This window comes from Scyliorhinus torazame, chromosome 23 (assembly GCF_047496885.1).
Source record: "Scyliorhinus torazame isolate Kashiwa2021f chromosome 23, sScyTor2.1, whole genome shotgun sequence".
Lineage (NCBI taxonomy): Eukaryota > Metazoa > Chordata > Chondrichthyes > Carcharhiniformes > Scyliorhinidae > Scyliorhinus > Scyliorhinus torazame.
In genome coordinates this window covers 62,042,868-62,070,463 of record NC_092729.1, presented here as the reverse complement: position 1 = coordinate 62,070,463, position 27,596 = coordinate 62,042,868, and the positions used below count along the sequence as shown (strand labels likewise).

At 48.8% G+C, this 27,596-nt stretch overlaps 1 protein-coding gene across 5 annotated transcripts in view; it reads right to left on the bottom strand.

The window, feature by feature from the left end:
- LOC140399610 (Fc receptor-like protein 2) overlaps positions 1-27,596 on the bottom strand; it is a 140,609-nt gene that overhangs the window by 80,445 nt on the left and 32,568 nt on the right. Inside the window, exons 1-3 of one of the 5 annotated variants that reach the window (XM_072489135.1) lie at positions 5,625-6,010; positions 5,001-5,117; positions 1,552-1,663 (exon numbers count right to left, since the gene is read on the bottom strand). The exons of the other annotated variants lie outside the window; for them this stretch is intronic. Coding sequence (XP_072345236.1) covers positions 1,552-1,582 — 31 coding nt within the window. The 5' untranslated portion in view covers positions 1,583-1,663; positions 5,001-5,117; positions 5,625-6,010. Of the gene's footprint in view, positions 1-1,551; positions 1,664-5,000; positions 5,118-5,624; positions 6,011-27,596 lie in introns of those variants that run through there. 5 annotated transcript variants of the gene reach the window in all.

Genomic DNA, 27,596 nt, shown 5'->3' with positions numbered 1-27,596 from the left:
CGGGGGCTTATCTATTTTCAGCCTGTCCAGAATTGCCAACACCTCTTCCCTACGTACCTCAATGCCATCTAATCTATTAGCCTGGGGCTCAGCATTCTCCTCCACAACATTATCTTTTTCCTGAGTGAATACTGACAAAAAATATTCATTTAGTATCTCGCCTATCTCTTCAGACTCCACACACAATTTCCCATCCCTGTCCTTGACTGGTCCTACTCTTTCCCTAGTCATTCGCTTATTCCTGACATACCTATAGAAAGCTTTTGGGTTTTCCTTGATCCTTCCTGCCAAATACTTCTCATGTCCCCTCCTTGCTCGTCTTAGCTCTCTCTTTAGATCCTTCCTCGCTACCTTGTAACTATCCATCGCCCCAACTGAAACTTCACACCTCATCTTCACATAGGCCTCCTTCTTCCTCTTAACAAGAGATTCCACTTCCTTGGTAAACCATGGTTCCCTCGCTCGACGCCTTCCTCCCTGCCTGACCGGTACATACTTATCAAGAACACGCAGTAGCTGATCCTTGAACAAGCCCCACTTATCCAGTGTGCCCAACACTTGCAGCCTACTTCTCCACCTTATCCCCCCCAAGTCACGTCTAATGGCATCATAATTGCCCTTCCCCCAGCTATAACTCTTGCCCTGCGGTGTATACTTTTCCCTTTCCATCATTAACGTAAACGTCACCGAATTGTGGTCACTGTCCCCAAAGTGCTCTCCTACCTCCAAATCCAACACCTGGCCTGGTTCATTACCCAAAACCAAATCCAACGTGGCCTAGCCTCTTGTTGGCCTGTCAACATATTGTTTCAGGAAACCCTCCTGCACACACTGTACAAAAAACGACCCATCTATTGTACTCAAACTATATCTTTTCCAGTCAATATTTGGAAAGGCATTGAGGGCATTTAAAAGTTTATTGGATAAACATATGGATGATAATGGTATAGTGTAGGTTAGATGGCTTTTGTTTCGGTGCAACATCGTGGGCCGAAGGGCCTGTACTGCGCTGTATTGTTCTATGTTCTATGTAAAGTTAAAGTCTCCCATAATAACTACCCTGTTACTTTCGCTCTTATCCAGAATCATCTTCGCCATCCTTTCCTCTACATCCCTAGAACTATTAGGAGGCCTATAAAAAAACTCCCAAAAGGGTGACCTCTCCTTTCCTGTTTCTAACTTCAGCCCATACTACCTCGGAAGAAGAGTCCCCATCTAGCATCCTCTCCGCCACCGTAATACTGCTCTTGACTAGCAGCGCCACACGTCCCCCTCTTTTACCTCCTTCTCTGAGCTTACTAAAACACCTAAACCCCGGAACCTGCAACATCCATTCCTGTCCCTGCTCTATCCATGTCTCCAACCCAATTCTTTGGGTTGTGGGGGCGCAAACACGGGGAGAATGTGCAAACTCCAGACGGACAGTGACCCAGAATCAGGATCGAATCTGGGACGTCGGCGCCGTGTGACACCAGTGCTAGCCATTGTGCCACCGTGCTGCCCCAACACTGCTTATTGTTCTCATACACGACGTGTTTATCTTTTACGTACCAATGAGTAGAAGGAGGCAAAAGGTACCCATGCCTATTACAAATCTACAGCTGAAATTGAATTCCCTTGTGAGGACATCCTCTTCCGATCAGCTCTTGTGTGCTGCAGTTTCCTGAAGAAATGAATCAGAGCTTCAGTGAGCATGGAAGGAGTCAGTTCTGTCGGTAGGGACGTTTGCATTGGCCATGAAGGGCTCTCCTTCCCTTTGAACAGTTATGCATAGATTACTTCTACATTTCCAAGCCGTTAGCTCGCGTTAATGATAGCAATTGTCAAATACAAATCAAACACGAGGAGGCAGCAAACTCACTGCTCTTTGCAGATTATGCAGATTGCGTTTAGGAAGGTTGGCATCAACATTTAAAGTCTGAGACATAACCAATTAATTCCCCAAACCTTGTATTGCTTGGCAATTGTGCTGCTCGCCAACTAAATAAATTCACCCGAGGAAGGAGCAGCGCTCCGAAAGCTAGTGACATCGAAACAAACCTGTTGGACTTTAACCTGGTGTTGTAAGACTTCGTACCCAACTAAATAAAGACGCTGATCCGATATAAACAGTGATACAGTTGGCTGGAGGGACTAAGGTAAAAGGCGTTTAAATTATGACTTACTCCAACCTCAATGTCACCTTTGTTCGAGCTCAGTTATGGCCCAGATGGACGTTCCTGTTTAACTTCCTGCAGCGCCAAGTTGTCGAAACGCAAAGGTGGAAGCGAGAGTGATGGACTGTGCTCACTGCACATTCTGATAGCTGAATCAGATGTCATGTTGCACAACTAATTATTCAAGTCCCCGCAGCGTTTCGCAAAAGCATGTTTCGGCTGACAAATTACTGAAGCCTAAAATCGGGCCCATCAGGGGCCTTGAACCTCGTGGGCTTTTTCCGACTCCGCCTCGCTCCTGCCAATACTTTACACCATCCCAAAGGCTAGAAAGATATTATTCCGCACCATAAGAAGCGTTGCGTCTCGAAAATATGCGGCACTCCGAGGAGATAGTCCTGCGACCTGTCAAACTTGCAGCACTGGTTTTGTTGTGTTGCTTGTCATATGCTAATATCTGTGACTTATGGAACAATTGGTGTTCCAAGGGCTACCGAGAGCATATCGTGCCATCTTGGTCTGAACTTAGTAGCCATGATAATGAAATATTGGGTGGCTGAGTATAAATCATACTTATAATGCAGTTATGTATGCCCATGAGTTCAATGTATATTTACATTCTAAGTATGAATATCTAGACGGAACCTGTACGATTAGTATCTGTATGTTTTATATTGCCATGAAGATATACAGAGCCGTGCATGAATCAGTTCCTATATGTTAAATTTGCTGCAGTTGCATACATTCCAGATTCATCAGTACATTTATACCTTTACTGTGGCACTGACCACTTTAACAGCCAACTAGATGAGGCCTGTTATTGGAATCAATATTACCCTGCTCCTATGTGTTCGCCTATTTCTAATATCTCCATCAAATGACCAGTCATTTGGTATTGGGTATATGCCAATCCTGTAGGTTTTTGGACAGTAATGATAGTTGCACTGTCTTATAAGTTAGAGTTTAGAATTAGAACCAACTTATTGTTGCACTATTTTGCAGCAGTATTATTTTAGATTTTCATGTCGACCTAGACGTCTGCGTCAGGAAACAGACGCCGCCTTTATGGTGTAGATTGCATATTATAAGCTACAATTAATGAATATTAGAGATCTTTTCGAAATCACATTATTTTCGCTTTTCACTGGATCAAAATGGAAAAAATCCTTTCACTAAACGTGTCCCTGTACAGAGTGGCCAAGGCAATGCACTCTTTAATTACTAATGCTCTGCTCCTCTCCCCCCTTCCCTTCTGAGCAACAGGGACAGACTCCGTGCCAGAGGCCTGCACCCAATGGCTTACCCCTGGTAAGTCGTCCCCCCCACAAGTATCCAAAGCGGTATACTTGTTTCTCAGGGGAACGACCGCAGGGGATCCCTGCACTGACTGCTTCTTCCCAGTCCTTCTTACAGTTACCCATCTATCTCCAATCTTTGGTGTAACTAATTCCCTGAAGCTGCTATCTATGACCCCCTCTGCCTCCCGAATGATCCAAAGCTCTTCCAACTCCAGCTCCAGTTCCCTAACTCGGTCTAGGAGGAGCTGGAGATGGCTGCACTTCCTGCAGGTAAAATCAGCAGGGACACTAACGGCATCCCTCACCTCAAACATCCTGCAGGAGGAACATTGCACTCCCTTCCCTGCCATCCCTCTAACTTTCTACCAAGATCTGGCTAACAACTAACTTAAATTTTTTTTAAAAATAATAATAATATAATATGGCACTTACCTCAGACCAATGGGTTTTATTATTAGGTTAGAGGAGGAGGGCGGGTGGGAGACACTACACGTGTAGTGTCTCGGGTTTCCTCTCCACCAGAATTTATTGGTGAGGGTCTTCCCAGAAGTCCGCGGGTCGAACTTCCTGTTCCCGCCTTAAAACACTTAAAACAGCAAAGAGGGACCAAAAAAGGCACCAGGTAAGTGTTTACCGCTGAAATTGACTAGCCTGCTCCTGTGAAGGTCTCCCAGAAATCACTTGCGCACTGCTCCCGCTGAAATTGACTCACCTGCTCCGCTCCCGCTGAAATCGACTGGCCTGCTCCTGCAAAGACAAGTGTTTTTAAAGGAGAGACTTACCTCCCAGAAATCACGGGCGTCATTCTCCGCCGGCGGGAGTCTCCATTTTGCCGGCGCCCGGGGGGGTTTCCCGACGGCGTGGGGCTGCCCCACAATGGGAAACCCCATTGACCGGCCGGTGTTACGGAGACTCCCGCCGGCCGGTCGGGGCTGAAATGTGGCGGGGCGGGTAGGAGAATTTCGCCCCACTTGCGCACTGCTCCCGCTGACTTTGACTCACCTGCTCCGCTCCCGCTGGAATTGACACATTCTCCCCGTGTCTGCGTGGGTTTCGCCCCCACAACCCAAAGATGTGCAGGCTCGGTGGATTGGCCGCGCTAAATTGCCCCTTAATTGGAAAAACCTGATTTGGGTACTCTAATTTAAAACGCTAGTATGGTTACTGGGTGATGTGAATATGATGTGGAGGCATGAGTTTCAGTGCCCTCTTTCTCGGCACAGGCGGAGGCACAATGCACCGAACGACCTTCTTCTGCACTGAAAATTCTGTGCATTCTAGGAGATCAGTTATGTTTCCAATCCTGATACTTCAATCCATTGAATTTAAATTGTCCCGGTTGAAGTTATGGAATTATATTCTTTGTACATTTGAATGAGGTATCGTTCCTCTGACAATCCCGTCCAACATTCAAGATATTTCACTGCATATACTGATGATTAGGTCCTGTTAAGATTAGTCGAAGTGATGTATCTATATACAGTGATTATTGCCAATGGTGCCTTTCCAAAATTATTGCCACAGAGCCCAGAAATATTTCACTTACTGGAGGTCAGAAGGAGGCAACAGTCACTCGTGTTGATTGCGAGGAGGATTCTGAGCTGAAATTCAATATGTTTCGGAGGACACGCTGTTCCGGCCAACTGCTGTGTGATCCGGTTTCCTGAAAAACATCCAATCTGAGAATCATTGAGGATGGAAGGAGGGGATTCTATCCTCGGCACGCCTGCCGGCTGCTCGTCCAGCTTTGCAACTGGACACCAGGCTCCTTCCCGCAGCATTTGAACTGTTTTATGTGCTTATTTAACTGGGATCAATAGCTCGCGTTACTAACATCAGCTTACAAATGCAAAATAAACTGCTATGTTCTTTTTACTTCTATGCAGCTCCCATTAAGGCAGGTGAGGATCATACTGTCGCGGAGAGACATAAGAAATCAGTCGCTCACACACAGCTTGGGCCGATGGGCAGTTCCTGCTCCTGAGAACGCAGCCTCACAAATTCAGCCTCTCCTGCTGCTTCTGCAACCAGGGGAAGCTCCAGCGGATGCCGTGCTGCAGTGGAAAGGGGAACTTAGCCCTGCCAGTTCAAGTACAAAAACCTGACCGAATGAAAGCAGTTGCAAAGTTGGCCTCACTGGAAACTGATGTCAAATGTGATTGATTCCTACCGCAATGTCCCCTGTGCTGGAGCCCATGTCCCCAGATGGAAGCCCTTGTTTAGCTCACTGCAGAGCCTGACTCTGAGGAGGAGTGAAAGTGAAGGGCTGCCGTGAGCTGACAATGTAAAGCTGAGCCGGGTTTCCTCCAGCAGAGACACGTTTTCAAATCAACACCGAGTTTCCAAAACGGAATTTGCTTCGCAAATGATTGAAGTCGAACACGAGGTCTTATCTCCGGAAGCATCTTCAGCTGAGACAACTGCTCACACTCGTCCTAACAGCTGGAAAAGATACCTTTAGTTGGACCCAGGGAATCCAATGATCTGATGCCGTTCCATAAGAGCTTAAAAGAACAAGCACCTCTGAATGCGTCGACCGGCATCTAGATATTTCAGATCTTTATCATGGACGATCTGTTCTGAAAGTTCTCACTGTTATATCCGGATCTGTGACTAATTAGCCCAATAACGACCACAGTGCGACGAACCCCACAATACTCGGGCGTCAGTAACACTTAATGAAGTAAAAATGAAATGTTTGGCGCAGGAGTATAAATTTTCCTCATTCTGTAATTATAAAATCCGATGAGTACAACCTGTACTTTGTGAATTACATGTGGGAATCTGTACAGCAGACCGGGTAATGGATTCATGTTGTTCCAAATATGTATATAAACTTGGACAGGCCTGTGATCAGTGTCTGTACTGCCGTAGCCGTACTGGTCAATACTCTTCCTGGTTCTGGGTTATTATAATTCATTCCGCACTGTCTTGCTGTCCACTTGCCTTCTGGTCGAGACCAATTATTACGCCCAGGGTGCTGCAACTCCCTTCAGCGTTTTATCAGTCTATCCAACTGGCTAACTGGTATGACAATATTACAGTTTACAGGGACATACCAAATATGCCTACCGTAGGCAGCACGGTAGCATTGTGGATAGCACAATTGCTTCACAGCTCCAGGGTCCCAGGGTCGATTCCGGCTTGGGTCACTGTCTGTGCGGAGTCTGCACATCCTCCCCGTGTCTGCGTGGGTTTCCTCCGGGTGCTCCGGTTTCCTCCCACAGTCCAAAGATGTGCAAGGTGGTGAATCGGCCATGATAAATTGACCTTAGTTTGGGGTGAGGTTACTGGGTTATGGAGATAGGGTGAAGGTGCGGACCTTGCGTAGGGTGCACTTTCCAAGAGCCGGTGCAGACTCGATGGGCCGAATGGCCTCCTTCTGCACTGTAAATTCTATGATCGATTTGTTCATGTTAGAATTAGTCCATTTTTCAGCCATATTTTTACAGGAAACAGATTTTGTAATGAAATATTATCATGTCCCCATTGAGGCCCATGGAGGAACATATACGGCCTGTATGATGTAGGTTATTTAGTATAATCTGTGTATTTATTATCATGATCTGTAGTCAGAGTTTTGCCTCGATTTGGAGTTTGGAATGCAGAAGGCTTTGATGAACAATAGCTCAACTCACGGCCCATAGCCTTGAATGGTGCGACGTGCAAAGTCTTCATCCCGGTACTTTTAAAAACTTAGGTCAGGCGGCCTGACTCTACCCCACTTCCAGGCAGTGCATTCCAGATCGTCACCGCTCTTTGGGTGTCCTCCAATCTCCCCTAAACTCACCTGGAAATTGTGCCATCGTAAATGACCCGTCAACTCAGCGGAACAGCGGCACCTATCCTCCCTGTCCATGCCCCTCATGATAACAATACGAATCTTTATTAGTATCACAAGTAGGCCTACATTAACACTGCAATGAAGTTACTGTGAAAAGACCCTAGTTGCCACATTCCAGCACCTGTTCCGTTACACAGAGGGAGAATTCAGAATGTCCAAATTACCTCAACAGTGTCTAATTCTAACATGAACACATAGGAATGTATAACTATCGCGCCATCCCCGTGTGGAAAATTGTCATACCACTTAACCATAATCTTCCACACCTCGATCAGGTCGACCCTCAGTCTTCGTTGCTCCTTCGAAAACACCCCAAGCCTATCCAACCTCACTTCATAACTAACACCTTCCATCTCAGGCAATATCCTGGTAAATCGCCTCTGCACTCCCTCCAGTGCAATCACATCCTTCTATAATGTGGCTAGCGGAATTGCACACAGTACACACAGAAATGCATCTCCCTTCACTTGTCTCTTATTGTTCCAACTTTGACCTCCAATCCCAACTGAACATGAAACAATCAGACCGGCCGTCCATCACCCATTCTCCGTCTTGTGCCCATGCTTCTACAGATGGAAAATAGACAAAAAAACTGCTCCTCCTCCTCCGAACCTGTTTGAAACTGTTAACCATCTCTACTTCGGCCCCCTTGATGCTGACAGAGGCGTGTACAGTGTGTTGCTTCTTGACGTCTATGACCAGTTCTTTAGTTTTGCAGTCATTGAGGGAAGGATTGTTGTCGCTGCACCACGCCACTAGGTTCTCTATCTCCCTCCTGTATGACCCGGCGTTGTTCGAGATCCGACCCACTATTTTCGTGCCATCAACAAACCTGTAGATGGAGGTGGAAACAAATTTAGCCACACAGTTGTGTGTGTAGAGGAGGTATGTAGGGGGGTAAGTACGCAGCCTTGCGCCGCCCCGGTATTGAGGACTATTGTAAAGCATGTGTTCTTCTTTATTCTTACTGATTGTGTTCCATGGGTCAGCAAATCATGCATCTAGTTGCAGAGTGAGGAGCCAATTCCTCCGTTTTGGTGCTTTGATATGAGTTTGGCTGGGATTATGGTGTTGACGGTGGAGCTGTATTCAATAAATAGGAGTCGGATGTACATAGACCATAGAAAATACAGCACAGAACAGGCCCTTCAGCCCACGATGCTGTGCCGAACCTTTGTCCTAGATTGATCATAGATTATCATGGAATTCACAGCGCAGAAGGAGGCCATTCGGCCCCCTGAGTCTCCACCGGCTCTTGGAAAGAGCACCCTACCCAAACTCAACACCTCCACCCAACACCAAGGGCAATTTTGGACACTAAGGGCAATTTATCATGGCCAATCCACCTACCCTGCACATCTTTGGACTGTGGGAGGAAACCGGAGCACCCGGAGGAAACCCACGCAGACACGGGGAGGACGTGCAGGCTCCGCACAGACAGTGACCAAGCCAGAATCGAACCTGGGACCCTGGAGCTGTGAAGCAATTGTGCTATCCACAATGCTACCGTGCTGCCCTTAAGAACAAATAAATCTACACTATATCATTTTACCGTAATCCATGTACCTATCCAATAGCTGCATGAAGGTCCCTAATGTTTCCGACTCAACTAGGAGTCCTCGTCATCGAGATGCTCCAGGGGTGAGGGTAGGACCAGGGAGATGGTGTCTGCTGCGGACCAGTTGCAGCGGTATGCGAATTGCAGTGCATCACGGCGTTCTGTGAGTATGGAGGTGATGCGCTTCATGACCAACCTCTCGAAGCACTTCATTGCGCTTGATGCCAGGGCCAATGGATGGTAGTCATTGAGGGACGTTGCCTGGTTATTCTCTGGCACCGGTGTGATGGTGTCTTCCTGCAGCAGGTGGGACCTCGGAGCGGATTAGGAACAGGATGAAGATGTCATCGAACACATCTGGGCGGTGCAGACTCTGAGTGCATGACCAGGGATCCCGACTGGACACGTCGCCGTCCGAGGGCTCACTTTCAGGAAAGCCGATCTGACTTTGGAAGCTGTGATGGTGGGTATGGATGTGTCCTGGGCTGCTGGAGCATTAGACAGCTGATCGATGGTTTCCTGCTCGAATCGAGCATAGAATGCATTGAGTTCATCGGGAGGAGAGCGCTGCTGGTGGAGATAGTGCTCAGCTTGGCTTTGCAGACCATTATGTCGTTCCGGCCTTGCCACAGCCCCCTAGATTCTGTAACGCTGGTCTGTGACTCTGTCTTGGTCTAATATTGTCGCTTGGCATCCTGGATGGCTTTGCAGTGGATTTCTTGTATAGGTCAGGGTCAACTACTTTGAGCACCTCAGACCTGTCCTTTAGTAGCGAGTCAATCTCGCGACTGAGCCATGGTATCCGGTTCGGGAACGTACGTACTGCTCTCTTTGGCACGCAGTCGTCCACACATTTATTGATGAAGTCTGTGATGGGGGTGGCATACTCGTTTACGTTTGTTGCCGAAATCTTAAATGTGGACCAGTCCACTGTCTCCAAGCAGTCACGCAGGAGTTCTTCTGCTTCCTCGGACAAACACTGCATGACCTTCCTCGCCGGATTCTCCCACTTAAGGTTCTGTTTGTATGCCAGGAAAGGGAGAACCGTCTTATAGTCTGCTTTTCAAAAGTGCTGTCGGGGATGGAACAGTAGGCACCTTTGAGTTTTGTGTAGTTTTGGCCGAGCGTGTTGCCGCCACTGGTGGAACAGGAGATGTGTTGGTGGAACTTTGGCGGTACACTCTTGAGGTTGGACTTGTTGAAGTCCCCGGCCGCGATGAGCAAGGCGTCCAAGTGTTTTGTTTTTTTGTTATTCACAACAGTGTACAGTTTGTCCAGTGCCTTCTTCACCTGCTGGGGTGGGATGTAGTCCGCTGTGATAACAGCTGAATTGAACTCACTCTCACAGTAGGACAGTGGTTAGCACAGTGGCTTCACAGTGCCAGGACCCCAGGTTCGAATCCCAGCTTGGGTGAGTGTCTGGGTGGAGTCTGCATGTTCTCCCCGTGTCAGCGTGGGTTTCCTGCGAGTGCTCTGGTTTCCTTCTGCAAACCCTGAGAGACGTCCTCTTCGGTAATTTGGACATTCTGTGTCCACGAACCACGATTCGAGTGCAGACGCACAAAAGTGTAGTTTACTCTTTCCTCACTGCTAGAGGGATGGAGTTTAAGACTACGGAGTTTTTGCTGCAATTGTATAAGGTGTTAGCGAGGCCACACCTGGAGTATTGTGTTCAGTTTTGGTCTCCTTACTTGAGAAAGGACGAACTGGCACTGGAGGGTGTGCAGAGGAGATTCACTAGGTTAATCCCAGAGCTGAAGGGGTTGGATTAAGAGGAGAGGTTGAGTAGACTGGGACTGTACTCGTTGGAATTTAGAAGGATGAGGGGGGGATCTTATAGAAACATATAAGATTATGAAGGGAATAGATAGGATAGATGCAGGCAGGTTGTTTCCACTGGTGGGTGAAAGCAGAACTCGGGGGAATAGCCTCAAAATAGGGGGAAGTAGATTTAGGACTGAGTTTAGGAGGAACTTTTTCACCCAAAGGGTTGTGAATCTATGGAATTCCTTGCCCAGTGAAGCAGTAGAGGCTCCTTCATTAAATGTTCTTAAGATAAAGATAGATAGTTTTTTGAAGAATAAAGGGATTAAGGGTTATGGTGTTCGGGCCGGAAAGTGGAGCTGAGTCCACAAAAGATCAGCCATGGTCTCATTGAATGGTGGAGCAGGCTCGAGGGACCAGATGGCCGACTCCTGCTCCTAGTTCTTATGTTCTTATGTTCTCTCAATGGCAATTGGGAATGGGCAATAAAAGCTGGCACAGCCTGCGGCACGTCCCACGAACGAATAAAATAAAGATTTATTTTTCATATGTCGTCAATGGAGGTCGAACTCTCACTAAGGGCCAGCCTCGCCAATCTCCGTGAACGATAACAAGCACATCGATGTCCACATGGATATTCGCATACGCTCCAGCCCAGAGAACGATGGAGCAATTAAGTTTCAAAGCGTGTTGAATGCAATGGTAGTGTTTTGATCACAGTTAGAGACTAGGTTTCAATTCCAGATTTTGTTCAATGAGATAAATTTAAATTCTGTCCTTTGCCCTTGAACCCATGCTCCCAAATGCAATTCGCATTTATTACTACCTCAGTTGGGGCCTCCGTCTCCCCTGAACTCCGCCCCACACTTGTTCAAAAGGACACCTCCTGCAGACAGAGTAGTGCTAGAATTTAGAATACTAGAATTTACAGTATGGAAGGAGGCCATTCGGCTCATCGAGTCTGCACTGGCTCTTGGAAAGAGCCTACACATCCACCCTGTCCCAATAATCCAGTAACCCCACCCAACACTAAGGGCAATTTATCACAGCCAATCCACCTAACCTGCACATCTTTGGACTGTGGGAGGAAACCGGAGCACCCGGAGGAAACCCACGCACACACAGGGAGGATGTGCAGACTCCGCACAGACAGTGACCCAAGCCAGAATCGAACCTGGGACCCTGGAGCTGTGAAGCAATTGAGCTAACCACTGTGCTACTGTGGCTAGCACAACTGGTTAGCACAATAACTACAACATGGAGAAGAAAGGGGCTGCCCCACTTTTTCTCGATTATGAGAAGCCTGCCCAATTGGCAGACAAAATGTCAACTGCAGGATCTCCGGGTACTCCTCTCCTTTCTTCACAGGGATGTCTTACTGCCGTGATTTTCAGTGGAACATCCCGTCTGTGTGGAGCGGAGTTGAGTGGACGTGGGAGGCCCGAGTGCCTTCAATTTGGACTCATTGCTGTGAGCCAGACATGGGTGGCTCACTCGGCAATGTGAGAGGGCAAGTCAGGGTCAGACACATAAGAACATAAGAACTAGGAGCAGGAGTCGGCCATCTGGCCCCTCGAGCCTGCTCCACCATTCAATGAGATCATGGCTGAACTTTTGTGGACTCAGCTCCATTGCTATAGATCTGCAGTCACGTGCAGTCGAGATTCCGATAGGCTGGCACATTTACTTCCAAGAGAATATTAGAGGTGGCATTGTTCATTGTCCGACGCTGAAACCCATCAATGTTCCGCCCCCGATGGGCCGAGTTCATGACCGGTGGATCCTGTGTGGTCTCAGTTTTCCGAGCCTCGGCGTGGCGATGCAGACTGTGTCCCCCACCGCCACAGCCGGGAGAGAGCCGAGCTGCTGGCCACTGGGGTGTCGGAGGGGGCTGGGAGGAGTGGTGGGGTGTGTTGCCGGGGTGCGGAGGAGGGTGGGGGAGTGGTTTAGGGGGAAACTGTTTGGCGGGCCGGGTCCGCGCAGCTGCAAAATGTAAATGAGGTCATCACCGTGCGCACGCGTGAACACAGAACACACAGTGCAGAAGGACGCCATTCGGCCCATCTATTCTGCAGCGACCCACTTAATATCATAGAATTTACAGTGCAGAAGGAGGCCATTCGGCCCATCGAGTCCGCACCGGCTCCCGGAAAGAGCACCCTACCCAAGCCCACATCTCCACCCAATCCCCACAACCCAGTTACCCCACCCAACACTAAGGGCAATTTTGGACACTAAGGGCAATTTAGCATGGCCAATCCACCTAACCTGCACATCTTTGGACTGTGGGAGGAAACCGGAGCGCCCGGAGGAAACCCACGCACACACGGGGAGGATGTGCAGACTCCGCACAGACAGCGAACCAAGCCGGGAATCGAACCTGGGACCCTGGAGCTGTGAAGCAATTGTCCTAACCACCATGCTACCGTGCTGCCCCAAAGGTTTGAGGGGGCAGATCTATTGAGCATTCAGGAGAGTTCAATCCACCAACCTTGCACATCTTTGGGTTGTGGGGGCGAAACCCACACAAACACGGGGAGAATGTGCAAATTCCACACAGACAGTGACCCAGAGCTGGGATCGAACCTGGGACCTCGGCGCCGTGAGACCACAGTGCTACCACTGCGCCACCATGCTGCCCTTAAGCCCTTACTTCTTCCCAATCCCCATAACCCAATAACCCCCCTAATCTTTTTTGGACACTAACAGCAAGTTAGAATGGCCAATCCACCGAACCTGCACATCTTTGGACTGTGGGAGGAATCCGGGGCACCCGGAGGAAACCCACGCACACACGGGGAGAACGTGCACACTCCGTACAGGCAGCGTCCCGGTGGGGAATCGAGCCTGGGCCTCTGGTGCTGTGAAGCCACAGTGGTAGCCCCTTCTGTCATCGTGCCTCCCTTATCCGTGGCCACGGACCTGGCAATTCTCCGGCCGTTTCTGTCGGGAACGTGCGGAGTTTTACTCGGATCCACCGCTGGCCCCCCACTGGGCGGAGCATCGATGCGGGGGCTGCACCAACCTTTTCATTGTAAAACTAGACACTCAAAACAAGTCTCAAAATCGAAGAAATCAACCCTCCATTTATTTTGCAAACACAAACTCAACTGGACTAGCCACAGGAATTGTGTGGATACAAGAGGAGGGCAGAGGCTGGGACTCCTGGGATGGAGAACTAACTTCCCACCTCCCGAAAGCCCATCTACGATCTAAACGTACACGGAGTGCAATGGAATACTCTCCACTTGCCTGGGTAAGTGCAGCTCCAACAACACTCAAGAAGATTGACACCATGCAAGGAAACAGCAGCCCATTGATTGCTATCCCATTCACAATAATTTGTGCTCTCCACCACTGATGAACAGTGGCAGCCGTGTGTAACATTTACTAGCTGCACTGCAGGGACTCACCAAGGCACCTGAGACAGCACCTTACAAACCCACAGCCCATCTAGAAGGACAAGAGCTGCAGATACCCACCACCTGTAGATTCCCCGCCAAGTCACTCACCGCTCTGACTTGGAAATACATCACCGTTCCTTAACTGTCACTGGGGAAACATCCTGGAACTCCCTTTCTAACAGCACAATGGGTGCACCTGCATCTCAGGGACTGCAGCAGTTCAAGAAGGCAGCTCACCGCCACCTTCTCAAGGGGCCACTTGTGATGGGTAATAAATTCTGGCCCAGCCAACGATGCCCACATCCCGTATCGAATATGAAAACAACATCAACAATTTATGTTGGATTCATGTCAGAATTACTGGAACTTCCTTTCAATTCCAAATTTTATTAACTGAATTTAAATTTCCACGAGCTGCTGTTGGAGTGCGTCACGGAGTGGAAGACTTGAACACTTCCCCACAGAATATTAACACGAGCTTTTATCAAATCAAGTCAGTGAGCTGGGCAGCACAAGTGGATAGCTCTGTGGCTTCACAGCGCCAGGGACCGAGGTTCGATTCCCTGCTGGGTCACTGTCTGTGCGGAGTCTGCACCTTCTCCCCGTGTCTGCGTGGGTTTCCTCCGGTTTCCTCCCACTGTCCAAAGATGTGCAGGTTAGGTGGATTGGCCATGAACAATTGCCCTTAGTGACCAAAAATGTTGGGAGGGTTATTGGGTTTCTATGGAAGTGAGCGCTTAAGTGGGTCGGTGCAGACTGGATGGGCCGAATGGCCTGCTTCGGCACTATTGGTTCTATTTTCCCATGACACCCATAGACTTCACTCTGTTTAGATTTTTAACACATTTAGATCTTGTTTTGTCTCCCCCTTTTCTCTGCCTCTCTCCCTCTCACCCCCTCCCCTCCCGCCCCAATATTACATGTATGCCCACCACCTCCTCTTACTGGTAAGAGTGGCAAAATGTAGGCACCAGGGGCTGAAGGAACACAGCTGCTGCGGTTTCCTGTGCTATTCCGCCATTAGCAGAGCACATCTACCTCAATCTGTGTAATGTGGCTCAGTCGGTAACACTAAGGTCTCTGCTGCCAGGAGCTGCTGGTTACAAGTGTGATTCCCCCTGCCCCCGCCCCAGCGGAGCGGCTCCCCCCTCTCCCGACTGTGGCTGCACTGGACGGAGAAGGCCCGGACCTGTGGCTGCGCATGCGCACGGTGACCGCCCCCACCGATCGCACTGGACACGTGGCGCGAGCCGTGCGCGGAGCTGGCCTGCCAAATCGTGCCCTCCTGTAACACCCTCGCCACCACCGGACCAACCCCCGCCAATCCCCCCCCCCCCCCGCCTGTGCCGGCGCCGGACAGAGTCCACAGCTGCATACGGCGAAACCTCAGACCACGAGTGATCCACACCAGCAGGAAGTAGACCCATCGGGGACGGTGCAAGGCAGAGGGCCTTCAGGTGAGGTCCTGAAAAGGTCCCAAAAGCGTGCTGCGTACCCACCAATGATGCCGTTTTGGAGCAGGCGGGGTACCGGAAACAGGCGCCGGCCCCGAATTCGGCCTCCAAAGGGATTCTCCGGCCAAACGTCCAAGCGATTTCGGCATCGGCAATCGGAGAATCCAGACAAATGATAAATTGTCCCTTAATGTCCAACGGTGTGTCCGTTTGGTAACATGGTCTCAGGAATGTGGTGGGGTGGTGGGCCTAGGCAGAATGTTCTTTCAGAGGATTGGTGCATAATTGATGGGCTGAATGGCCTCCCTCTGTACTTTAGGGATTGTATAATTCTATGAATGTCAAGGGGTGTCGGTTCGATTCAGTTTAAGCTGTAACTGTTGTAATATAAATGTTCCTTGCCCCAATATTACTGTAGGTTTAAATGTATTTTGGGAGCATAAACAAGAGCGAGTATACAAACTCAATTGTACAACTTTGAAGGAAGTACAGGAGCAGGGGAGCTGGGGTTCAAGTACATAATTCACTGAAGTTGGCCAGGCAAGTTGTCACAGTTGTCGAGAATGCTAACAGGATTCTTGGGTTATAAATAGGGGCAACATGTATCAATGCAAGAAGTGATGGACACCTCTGCAAATGATTGGCCACATCACTTTTGTAGTATTGTGTTCAGTTCTGGGAAATTTATTTAAGGAACAATGCAAAAGCCCTGCAGCGGAGATTAACTAGAGTGATGCCAGGAACGAGGAATTTTAGGTAGGGAAGGATTGGAGAAATTCGCAATGTAACCCTTGGATCAGGGAAGATTAAAAGGCCACTTTAATGAAGGGTTCAAAAGACTGAAAACATTTCAAAGGGAAATGACGGATATTCTATTTCCACCAGTTGGTAAGTCAGTGACGAGGGGGTCAGAATTTCAAGATGACCTGCGAGAGAGCTAGGAATGAGTTTAGGATAAACTTATTTACTCAGAGAGTTGTTGGAGTTTGGTATTCGGTGCCGGGAGAGTGTCGGAGGTGGATTCAATAGGAGGTTTTGAGAAGAGATCTGGTTCTATACTTGAAAGTGCTGATTATAAAGGCCAAGGAGATCAAACTGGGGAATGGGGCGAGCTCTGGAACTCTTTCGGGAGCCGGTGCAGATATGATGGGCAGAATGGCTGTGCTGTAACGTTCCATGATTATAAGATGGGAAGAGGTGGTGTGGTGGGTGAAAAGAGCATCAATTGTAACTGATACTGCACATTGAGGGACAGAAGCTGGCGTGTGGCAGGATCACCAGATCCCAAGAATTGATGTCTTGTTTGGCATGGATTCATATTCCAACATGGAATTGTCTGGGATGTAATGTTAGTTTAAATGATGACAAAATGCTGAACGGTTAAACGCAGCTCCTCTTTTGAAGGCACTGGTATGCTTCAGGAAAGGAAATCTGCCGTCCTTACCTGGCCAGGCCGACATGTTCCTTCAGGCCCATATTAGTATGATTGACTGCCCTCTGAAATCGCCTAGCAAGGTCACTTAGTTCAAGGGCAATTAGTGATGAGTAAACAAACAAAGAACACATTCACTACAGCACAAGAACAGGCCCTTCGGCCCTCCAAACCTGCGCCGACCGTGCTGCCCGCCTGACCTAAAACCGTCGACACTCCGGGTCCGTATCCCTCTTTTCCCATCTTGTTCATGTCATTATCAAGCACCCCTTAAACGTCACTATCGTCCCTGCTTCCACACCTCCTCCGGCAGCGAGTTCCAGGCACCCACTGCCCTCTGTGTAAAAAAACGTCCATCGCACATCTCCGCTAAACTTGGCCCCTCGCGCCATAAACATATGTCCCCAAGTAACTGATCTTCCACCCTGGGAAAAACATTCTAACAATCCACTCTTCCATGCCCGTAATAATTTTGTAGACTTACATCATGTCAACCCTCAACATCCGTTGTTCCAGTGAGAACAAAACAAATTCCTCCAACCTCTCCTATTAACTAATGCCCCCATACCAGGCAATGTACTGGTAAATCTCTTCTGCAACCCCTCCAAAGCGTCCACATCCTTCTGGTAGTGTGGCGGCAAGAATTGGACACGATATTCGAAGTGTGGCCTAACTAAGCTGCAGCATTACTTGCCTATTTTTATACTCAATGCCACGGCCGATGAAGGCAAGCATGCCGTATGCATTCTTCGCTACCTTCTCGACCTGCGTTGCCACTGTCAGTGACCTGTGGACCTGTATACACAGATACCTCTGTCTTTAAATACTCTTTTTTTTTTAAATTAGAGTACCCAATTTTTGTTTTTCCAAGTAAGGGACTTGGCCAATCGACCTAACCTGCACATCGTTAGGTTGTGGGGGTGAAACCCATGCAGGCATGGGGAGAATGTGCAAACTCCACACGGACAGTGGCCCAGGGCCGGGATTCGAACCCTGGACCTCAGCACCACACTCCCCGAGCTATCCACTGCGTCACATGTCTGTCAATACTCTTGAGGGTTCTGCCATTTACAGTACATTCCCCACCCGTATTAGACCTTCCAAAATGCATTTCCTCACATTTATCCAGATTAAACTCCATCTTCCATCTCTCCTCCCAAGTCTCCAACCGATCTATACCTGATGTACCTCTGACAGTTCACATCGCTATCCGCAATTCCACCAACCTTTGCGTCGCCCGCAAACTTACTCATCAGAAAGTCACATTTTGTTTGAAATCATTTATAGATATTGTAAAAAGCAAGGGTCATACACTGATCCCTGAGAAACACCTATAGTCACAAGTCTCCATTCAGAAAAACACCCTTCCACTGCTACCCTCTGCCTTCTATGACAGAGCCAGTTCTGTATCCTTCTTGCCAGCTCACCTCTGATCCCATGTGACTTGATCTTTTGTACCAGCCTGCCATGAGGGACCTTGTCAAAGGACTGTGGACAACATCAAGCACTTTTGTCACTTCCTCGAGAAACACGATCAAGTTAGTGAGGCACGACTTCCCCTTCACAAAACCTTGCTGCCTCGCTCTGAAACGCCCAATCACTTCCAAAAAGGACTGAATGCTGTCTAGACGAATCCTCTTCAATAATTTCCCTCCCTCTGACCTAAGGATCACCAGCCTGTAATTTCCTTGATTATCCCCGGTAAAAAAAAGAATTCTGGCCTGGTTGGCAACATGCCAAAGAATTAAACAATCAAAAATAAATTAAGTAACTGCAGATTGGCCCCGTCTCCAGAGAGATGGTCCGAACGAGGAACTGGAAGACTAAAAGTGGAAGTATCAATCCCCCCAGGATGAGAACAAGAGGTGAAAAGCGTTTCTTCTTTTCTCCAGCTGGGAGTTGGAAACTCTTCTTTATCAGCCCAGCTGCGGTTTGGAACCAGTTCACTTTAAGATGAGAGTTGATATCAGAAAGGAACAGCTTCCTCCTTTTGCCCCTCTGCTGTTTCCTGAAGTCACAAGATAGCCAGTCAACCGCTGCACATGTTTCCGTTTAGATTTACACTTCTGAGTTGGACTCTTGCAGACTCAATTCCACACTTCCTCCTACTTGGTTGCGCTGTGAATCATTGGCCTGAGTGTCTTATTTCTCATTCCCAGCCTGACAGGGTAGTGTGATGCCACATTCTCGCCTCTGCTGCTAGTGGAGACCACGAAAAAGGAAGGGAAACCTTGTTGAAGAAGTTCTCTCTCTGCTCTGAAAAAACCTACTCACCCCGTCTAAACTCCTGGGGGACACTTTGTTAAATAACTGTCACCATCTGTTCAGACAGCAGCATCTCACAGGAATAGCGACTGCAACTTTATGCAAGTGTGGGGTATAAGGTAATACACTGCTCCCCCTCTATCTCCTTCAGGCCCCCTGTCCTCGCTGTCCCAGGCCGGAATCGGAATCGATCACTGGGAGCAAGACGAGATAGAGGCAGGAGTCTCTATGGGTCGCCCCTGGTCTTTTCTTCTCATTTGTAAGTATCAGTATGTCAGTGGCGGCTAAGGTATTTTCACAGTAACTTCATTGTTACTACTGATGTAACAAGCCGACTGATATATTTATTGATGGAGCGTTTGATCACAAGATATACTGAGTAATTCTGTCCATGGAATCTTTGCGTTCATTAACAGAGGGATTGAATTGCGTTCATTAACAGAGGGATTGAATTGCGTTCATTAACAGAGGGATTGAATTGCGTTCATTAACAGAGGGATTGAATTGCGTTCATTAACAGAGGGATTGAATTGCGTTCATTAACAGAGGGATTGAATTGCGTTCATTAACAGAGGGATTGAATTGCGTTCATTAACAGAGGGATTGAATTGCGTTCATTAACAGAGGGATTGCATTTAAGAGCCGTGAGGTGATGATGCAGCTGTACAAAACTTTGGTAAGGCCACATTTGGAGCACTGTGTACAGTTCTGGTCGCCTCATTTTAGGAAGGATGTGGAAGCTCTGGAAAAGGTGCAAAGAAGATTTACCAGGATGTTGCCTGGAATGGAGAGTAGGTCTTACAAGGAAAGGTTGAGGGTGCTCGGCCTTTTCTCATTAGAGCGGAGAAGGATGAGGGGCGACTTGATAGAGGTTTATAAGATGATCAGGGGAATAGATAGAGTAGACCGTCAGAGACTTTTTCCCCAGGTGGAACACACCATTACAAGGTGACATACATTTAAGGTGAAAGGTGGAAGATATAGGAGGGATATCAGAGGTAGGTTCTTTACCCAGAGAGTAGTGGGGGCATGGAATGCACTGCCTGTGGAAGTAGTTGAGTCGGAAACATTAGGGACCTTCAAGCAGCTGTTGGATAGGTACATGGATTACGGGAAAATGATATAGTGTAGATTTATTTGTTCTTAAGGGCAGCACGGTAGCATTGTGGATAGCACAATTGCTTCACAGATCCATGGTCCCAGGTTCAATTCCGGCTTGGGTCATTGTCTGTGCGGAGTCTGCACGTCCTCCCCGTGTCTGCGTGGGTTTCCTCCGGGTGCTCCGGTTTCCTCCCACAGTCCAAAGATGTGCGGGTTAGGTGAATTGGCCAATGATAAATTGCCCTTAATGTCCAAATTGCCCTTGGTGTTGGGTGGAGGTGTTGAGTTTGGGTAGGGTGCTCTTTCCAAGAGCTGGTGCAGACTCAAAGGGCCGAATGGCCTCCTTCTGCACTGTAAATTCAATGATAATCTATGATTAATCTAGGACAAAGGTTCGGCACAACATAGTGGGCCGAGGGGCCTGTTCTGTGCTGTATTTTCTATGTTCTATGTTCTATGTACACATATGTTCACAGACACATACATAACCACACACTCTCTTGTACTGATATGTTTTCACACACACATTGTCGCCTTTCACTCAATCTCTCACACGGGGAGACAGTAGCGCAGTGGTATTATAACTGGAATAGTAATACAGAGAACCGGAGGGAGAAATTACAAGCACACCTATTCTCTCTGTCTGTCTAACAGACATGCACCGAGAAACGCTCCCTCACACGAACACATATTCTCTCACCCAATTCATCTCTCACATGCAGCCAAACACTCCCGCTTTCCTCCCACACGCACTCTGTCACATACACCTTCATATGCATTCGCTCACTCCACCACATACTCTCTCCCCCACATACTGTCTGTCACATACACTCTCTCCCACACACTCTTTCCCACACACAGTCTCTCTTAGAGGTGACACACGCAGTCACACGCAGAGTCACACACTCTCTCCCCCACATACTCACTCCTTCACACGCTCTTTCTCACACAGTTTCTCTCATACCGTGCCACACACAGTCACACACACAGTCACAAACTCTCTCGACAACATTCCCACATACTGTCTCTCTCACAGTCACATACCACCTCCCACCACATTCTCCCCCCACACTCTCTCGCACACATTCCAACGCATCACACACTCTCTCACCCTGCCCACCCCCCCCACAGTTTTATCCCCCCCCCCGTTTTATTTCTGCCCCAATTTTATTCCCCCCCCAATTTATCTCCCCCCCAATTTATCTCCCCCCCCCAATTTATCTCCCCCCCCCAATTTATCTCCCCCCCCCCAGTTTATTCACCCCCCAGTTTTATTCCCCCCACAATTCACCCACCCCCATAATTTCCCCCCAATTTATTCCTCCCCCAATTTTATTCTCCCCCCCCCCTGCTGGGTTCTGCCCACCCCCCCCACAGTTTTATCCCCCCCCCCCGTTTTATTTCTGCCCCAATTTTATTCCCCCCCCAATTTATCTCCCCCCCCAATTTATCTCCCCCCCCAATTTATCTCCCCCCCCAATTTATCTCCCCCCCCAATTTATCTACCCCCCCCAATTTATCTACCCCCCCCAATTTATCTCCCCCCCCCAATTTATCTCCCCCCCCCAATTTATCTCCCCCCCCCAATTTATCTCCCCCCCAATTTATCTACCCCCCCAATTTATCTCCCCCCCCCAATTTATCTCCCCCCCCCAATTTATCTCCCCCCCCCAATTTATCTCCACCCCCAATTTATCTCCACCCCCCAATTTATTCACCCCCCAGTTTTATTCCCCCCACAATTTCCCCCCAATTTATTCCTCCCCCAATTTTATTCCCCCCCCACAATTCGCGCCCCAATTTATTGCTCCCTCAATTTTATTCCCCCCCGTTTTATCCCCCCATGGGAGAGGCTGCATTCCCTCCTGCTCCCACTCTCCACCTCCTTAATCCCTTCCTGAGGCTGCGTTCCCTCCTGCTCCCACTCTCCACCTCCTTAATCCCCTCCTGAGGCTGCGTTCCCTCCTACTCCCACTCTCCACCTCCTTAATCCCCTCCTGAGGCTGCGTTCCCTCCTACTCCCACTCTCCACCTCCTTAATCCCTTCCTGAGGCTGCGTTCCCTCCTGCTCCCACTCTCCATCTTGTTCACTGGAATAACTCACCCAACCCTCGGTGTGAAAATGTCACCGGTCTCCCACTCCCCCCAGAGACACTGAGACTCCTGCCCCCCTCCCAAAAAAACAAAACACAGCCCACCGCTTGAGGGCCCATCAGAATAATGAAACCCCAATCATGACGGACAAAGACACATTGACATTTATTCTGTTTCTCTCAGGTTAGAACTCCTGTCTGAGGATTCCTCGCCGAGGAAAGATTCTCTTTGCGTCGTCCAAGCTTCAAAATCAACTCTCCTCGGGGAGAAGGAGAAAGCTGGAAATTGATTACAGCAAAGCGTTATTGAAATAATAAAGGCACAGCAACATTCTGGGACTGCCCCAATCTGTGTTATATAACCCATTTTATAAACACGCCAGACGATGCACAATTTTGTTGCTTTTAATAAAATATTTTTATTGAAGTACTTGCAAAATTTTTATAGCAATAACAAAAGCAATAATAACATAACCATCAACATGGTAAACTAGACATTTCCCACCCAACCCCTTCTGTATCCCTTAACCATATTGCACCTCGCCTCAGACTCACGCTTCCCCCTCAGACTCCCCCTACCCTCTCCCCCTCAGACTCCCCCTTTCCCCTCGGAATCCCCCTACACTCTCCCCCTCAGACTCCCCCTTCCCCCTCAGACTCCCCTACCCTCTCCCCCTCAGCCTCCCCCTTCCCCCTCAGACTGCCCCTACCCTCTCCCCCTCAGACTCCCCCTACCCTCTCCCCCTTCCCCCTCAGACTGCCCCTACCCTCTCCCCCTCAGACTCCCCCTTTCCCCTCGGACTCCCCCTACACTCTCCCCCTCAGACTCCCCCTTCCCCCTCAGACTCCCCCTACCCTCTCCCCCTTCCCCCTCAGACTGCCCCTACCCTCTCCCCCTCAGACTCCCGCTACCCTCTTGCACACTCTTTCCCTCACCCTCCCTCCACAACCTTGACAGAGACTATATTAGGAAAATTAAAATCCCCGAGTGTGACCACCCTATTCCTCCTGCAAGTTCCATTTGCTAATTCCTGTTGACTATTTGGGTACAATCCCAATGAGGTCACCATCCCATACTTGGTTCACCCACAAAACATCGCTGGATGATTCCTCGGTTATTTCATCTCTTGACTATTCCCGTGAGGCTCCCCTTGATCAAAGCACTTCCCCCTCCTCTCTTTCCTGCACCTCTGTCCCTCCTGAAGCACCTGTACCTATCGAGTCTATTCACCTCCCTGCCGCTGCTGAGGACTGAGACACTTTCAGCCCCTCTGCTTCACAATTACAGCCCTGAGGGAGCACCTGATACCCAATTACAACACTGAGGGAGCAGCCTGTACCCAATTACAGCACTGAGGGAGCACCCAACAACCAATTACAGCACTGAGGGAGCAGCCTGTACCCAATTACAACACTGAGGGAGCACCCGACAACCAATTACAACACTGAGGGAGCACCCGACAACCAATTACAACACTGAGAGAGCACCCGACAACCAATTACAGCACTGAGGGAGCACCCGATAACCAATTACAACACTGAGGGATCACACAAAAAACTATTACAACACTGAGGGAGCACCCAACCCAATTCCAACACTGAGGGAGCACCCGATACCCAATTAGAACACTGAGGGAGCACCCGAAAACCAATTACAACACAGAGAGCACCCGATACCCAATTACAACACTGAGGGAGCAGCCGATACCCATTTACAACACTGAGGGAGCACCGAATACCCAATTACAATACTGAGAGAGCACTCGATAACCAATTACAACACTGAGGGAGCAGCCTGTACCCAATTACAACACTGAGGGAGCACCCGACAACCAATTACAGCACTGAGGGAGCACCCGATAACCAATTACAACACTGAGGGATCACACAAAAAACTATTACAACACTGAGGGAGCACCCAACCCAATTCCAACACTGAGGGAGCACCCGATACCCAATTAGAACACTGAGGGAGCACCCGAAAACCAATTACAACACAGAGAGCACCCGATACCCAATTACAACACTGAGGGAGCAGCCGATACCCATTTACAACACTGAGGGAGCACCGAATACCCAATTACAATACTGAGAGAGCACTCGATAACCAATTACAACACTGAGGGAGCAGCCTGTACCCAATTACAACACTGAGGGAGCACCCGACAACCAATTACAGCACTGAGGGAGCACCCGATAACCAATTACAACACTGAGGGATCACACAAAAAACTATTACAACACTGAGGGAGCACCCGATAACCAATTACAATACTGAGGGAGCACCCAACCCAATTCCAACACCGAGGGAGCACCCGATACCCAATTACAACACTTGAGGGAGCACCCGAAAACCAATTACAACACTGAGGGAGCAGCCTATACCCAATTACAGCACTGAGGGAGCACCCGATACCCAATTACAACACTGAGGGAGCACCCGATAACCAATTACAACACAGAGAGAGCACCCAATACCCAATTACAACACTAAGGGAACACCCGATACTCAATTACAACACTGACAGAGCACCCGATAACCAATTACAACACTGAGGGAGCACCCGATAGCCAATTACAACACTGAGGGAGCACCCGATACCCAATTACAACACTGAGGGGGCATCCGATAACCAATTACAACACTGACAGAGCACCCGATACCCAATTACAACACTGACAGAGCACCCGATAGCCAATTACAACACTGAGGGAGCACCCGATAGCCAATTACAACACTGAGGGGGCATCCGATACTCAATTACAACACTGACAGAGCACCCGATACCCAATTACAATACTGAGGGAGCACCCAATACCCAATTACAACACTGAGGGTGCACCGGATACCCAATTACAACACTGACAGAGCACCCGATAGCCAATTACAACACTGAGGGAGCACCCGATACTCAATTACAACACTGAGGGAGCACCCAAAAACCAATTACAACACTGAGGGGGCACCCGATAACCAATTACAACACTGAGGGGGCATCCGATAACCAATTACAACATTGAGGGAGCACCCGATAACCAATTACAACACTGAGGGGGCACCCGATAACCAATTACAGCACTGACGGAGCACCCAAAAACCAATTACAATACTGAGGGAGTACCCGATACCCAATTACAACACTGAGGGAGCACCCGATACCCAATTACAACAGTGAGGGAGCACCCGATACCTAATTACAACACTGAGGGAGCACCCGATACCCAATTACAACACTGAGGGAGCACCCGATACTCAATTACAACATTGAGGGAGCACCCGATAACCAATTACAACACTGAGGGGGCACCCGATAACCAATTACAACACTGAGGGAGCACCCGACAACCAATTACAGCACTGAGGGAGCACCCGATAACCAATTACAACACTGAGGGATCACACAAAAAACTATTACAACACTGAGGGAGCACCCAATACACAATTACAACACTGAGGGAGCACCCAACCCAATTCCAACACCGAGGGAGCACCCGATACCCAATTACAACACTTGAGGGAGCACCCGAAAACCAATTACAACACTGAGGGAGCAGCCTATACCCAATTACAGCACTGAGGGAGCACCCAATACCCAATTACAACACTGAGGGAGCACCCGATAACCAATTACAACACAGAGAGAGCACCCAATACCCAATTACAACACTAAGGGAACACCCGATACTCAATTACAACACTGACAGAGCACCCGATAACCAATTACAACACTGAGGGAGCACCCGATAGCCAATTACAACACTGAGGGAGCACCCGATACCCAATTACAACACTGAGGGGGCATCCGATAACCAATTACAACACTGACAGAGCACCCGATACCCAATTACAACACTGACAGAGCACCCGATAGCCAATTACAACACTGAGGGAGCACCCGATAGCCAATTACAACACTGAGGGGGCATCCGATACTCAATTACAACACTGACAGAGCACCCGATACCCAATTACAATACTGACGGAGCACCCAATACTCAATTACAACACTGAGGGTGCACCGGATACCCAATTACAACACTGACAGAGCACCCGATAGCCAATTACAACACTGAGGGAGCACCCGATACTCAATTACAACACTGAGGGAGCACCCGTAAACCAATTACAACACTGAGGGGGCACCCGATAACCAATTACAACACTGAGGGGGCATCCGATAACCAATTACAACATTGAGGGAGCACCCGATAACCAATTACAACACTGAGGGGGCACCCGATAACCAATTACAACACTGAGGGAGCACCCAAAAACCAATTACAATACTGAGGGAGTACCCAATACCCAATTACAACACTGAGGGAGCACCCGATACCCAATTACAACAGTGAGGGAGCACCCGATACCCAATTACAACACTGAGGGAGCACCCGATACCCAATTACAACACTGAGGGAGCACCCGATACCCAATTACAACACTGACGGAGCACCCAATACCCAATTACAACACTGACAGAGCACCCGATACCCAATTACAACACTGAGGGAGCACCCGATACCCAATTACAACAGTGAGGGAGCACCGGAAAACCAATTACAATACTGAGGGAGCACCCGATACCCAATTACAACACTGAGGGAGCACCCGATACCCAATTAGAACACTGAGGGAGCACCCGAAAACCAATTACAACACAGAGAGCACCCGATACCCAATTACAACACTGAGGGAGCAGCCGATACCCATTTACAACACTGAGGGAGCACCGAATACCCAATTACAATACTGAGAGAGCACTCGATAACCAATTACAACACTGAGGGAGCAGCCTGTACCCAATTACAACACTGAGGGAGCACCCGACAACCAATTACAGCACTGAGGGAGCACCCGATAACCAATTACAACACTGAGGGATCACACAAAAAACTATTACAACACTGAGGGAGCACCCAACCCAATTCCAACACTGAGGGAGCACCCGATACCCAATTAGAACACTGAGGGAGCACCCGAAAACCAATTACAACACAGAGAGCACCCGATACCCAATTACAACACTGAGGGAGCAGCCGATACCCATTTACAACACTGAGGGAGCACCGAATACCCAATTACAATACTGAGAGAGCACTCGATAACCAATTACAACACTGAGGGAGCAGCCTGTACCCAATTACAACACTGAGGGAGCACCCGACAACCAATTACAGCACTGAGGGAGCACCCGATAACCAATTACAACACTGAGGGATCACACAA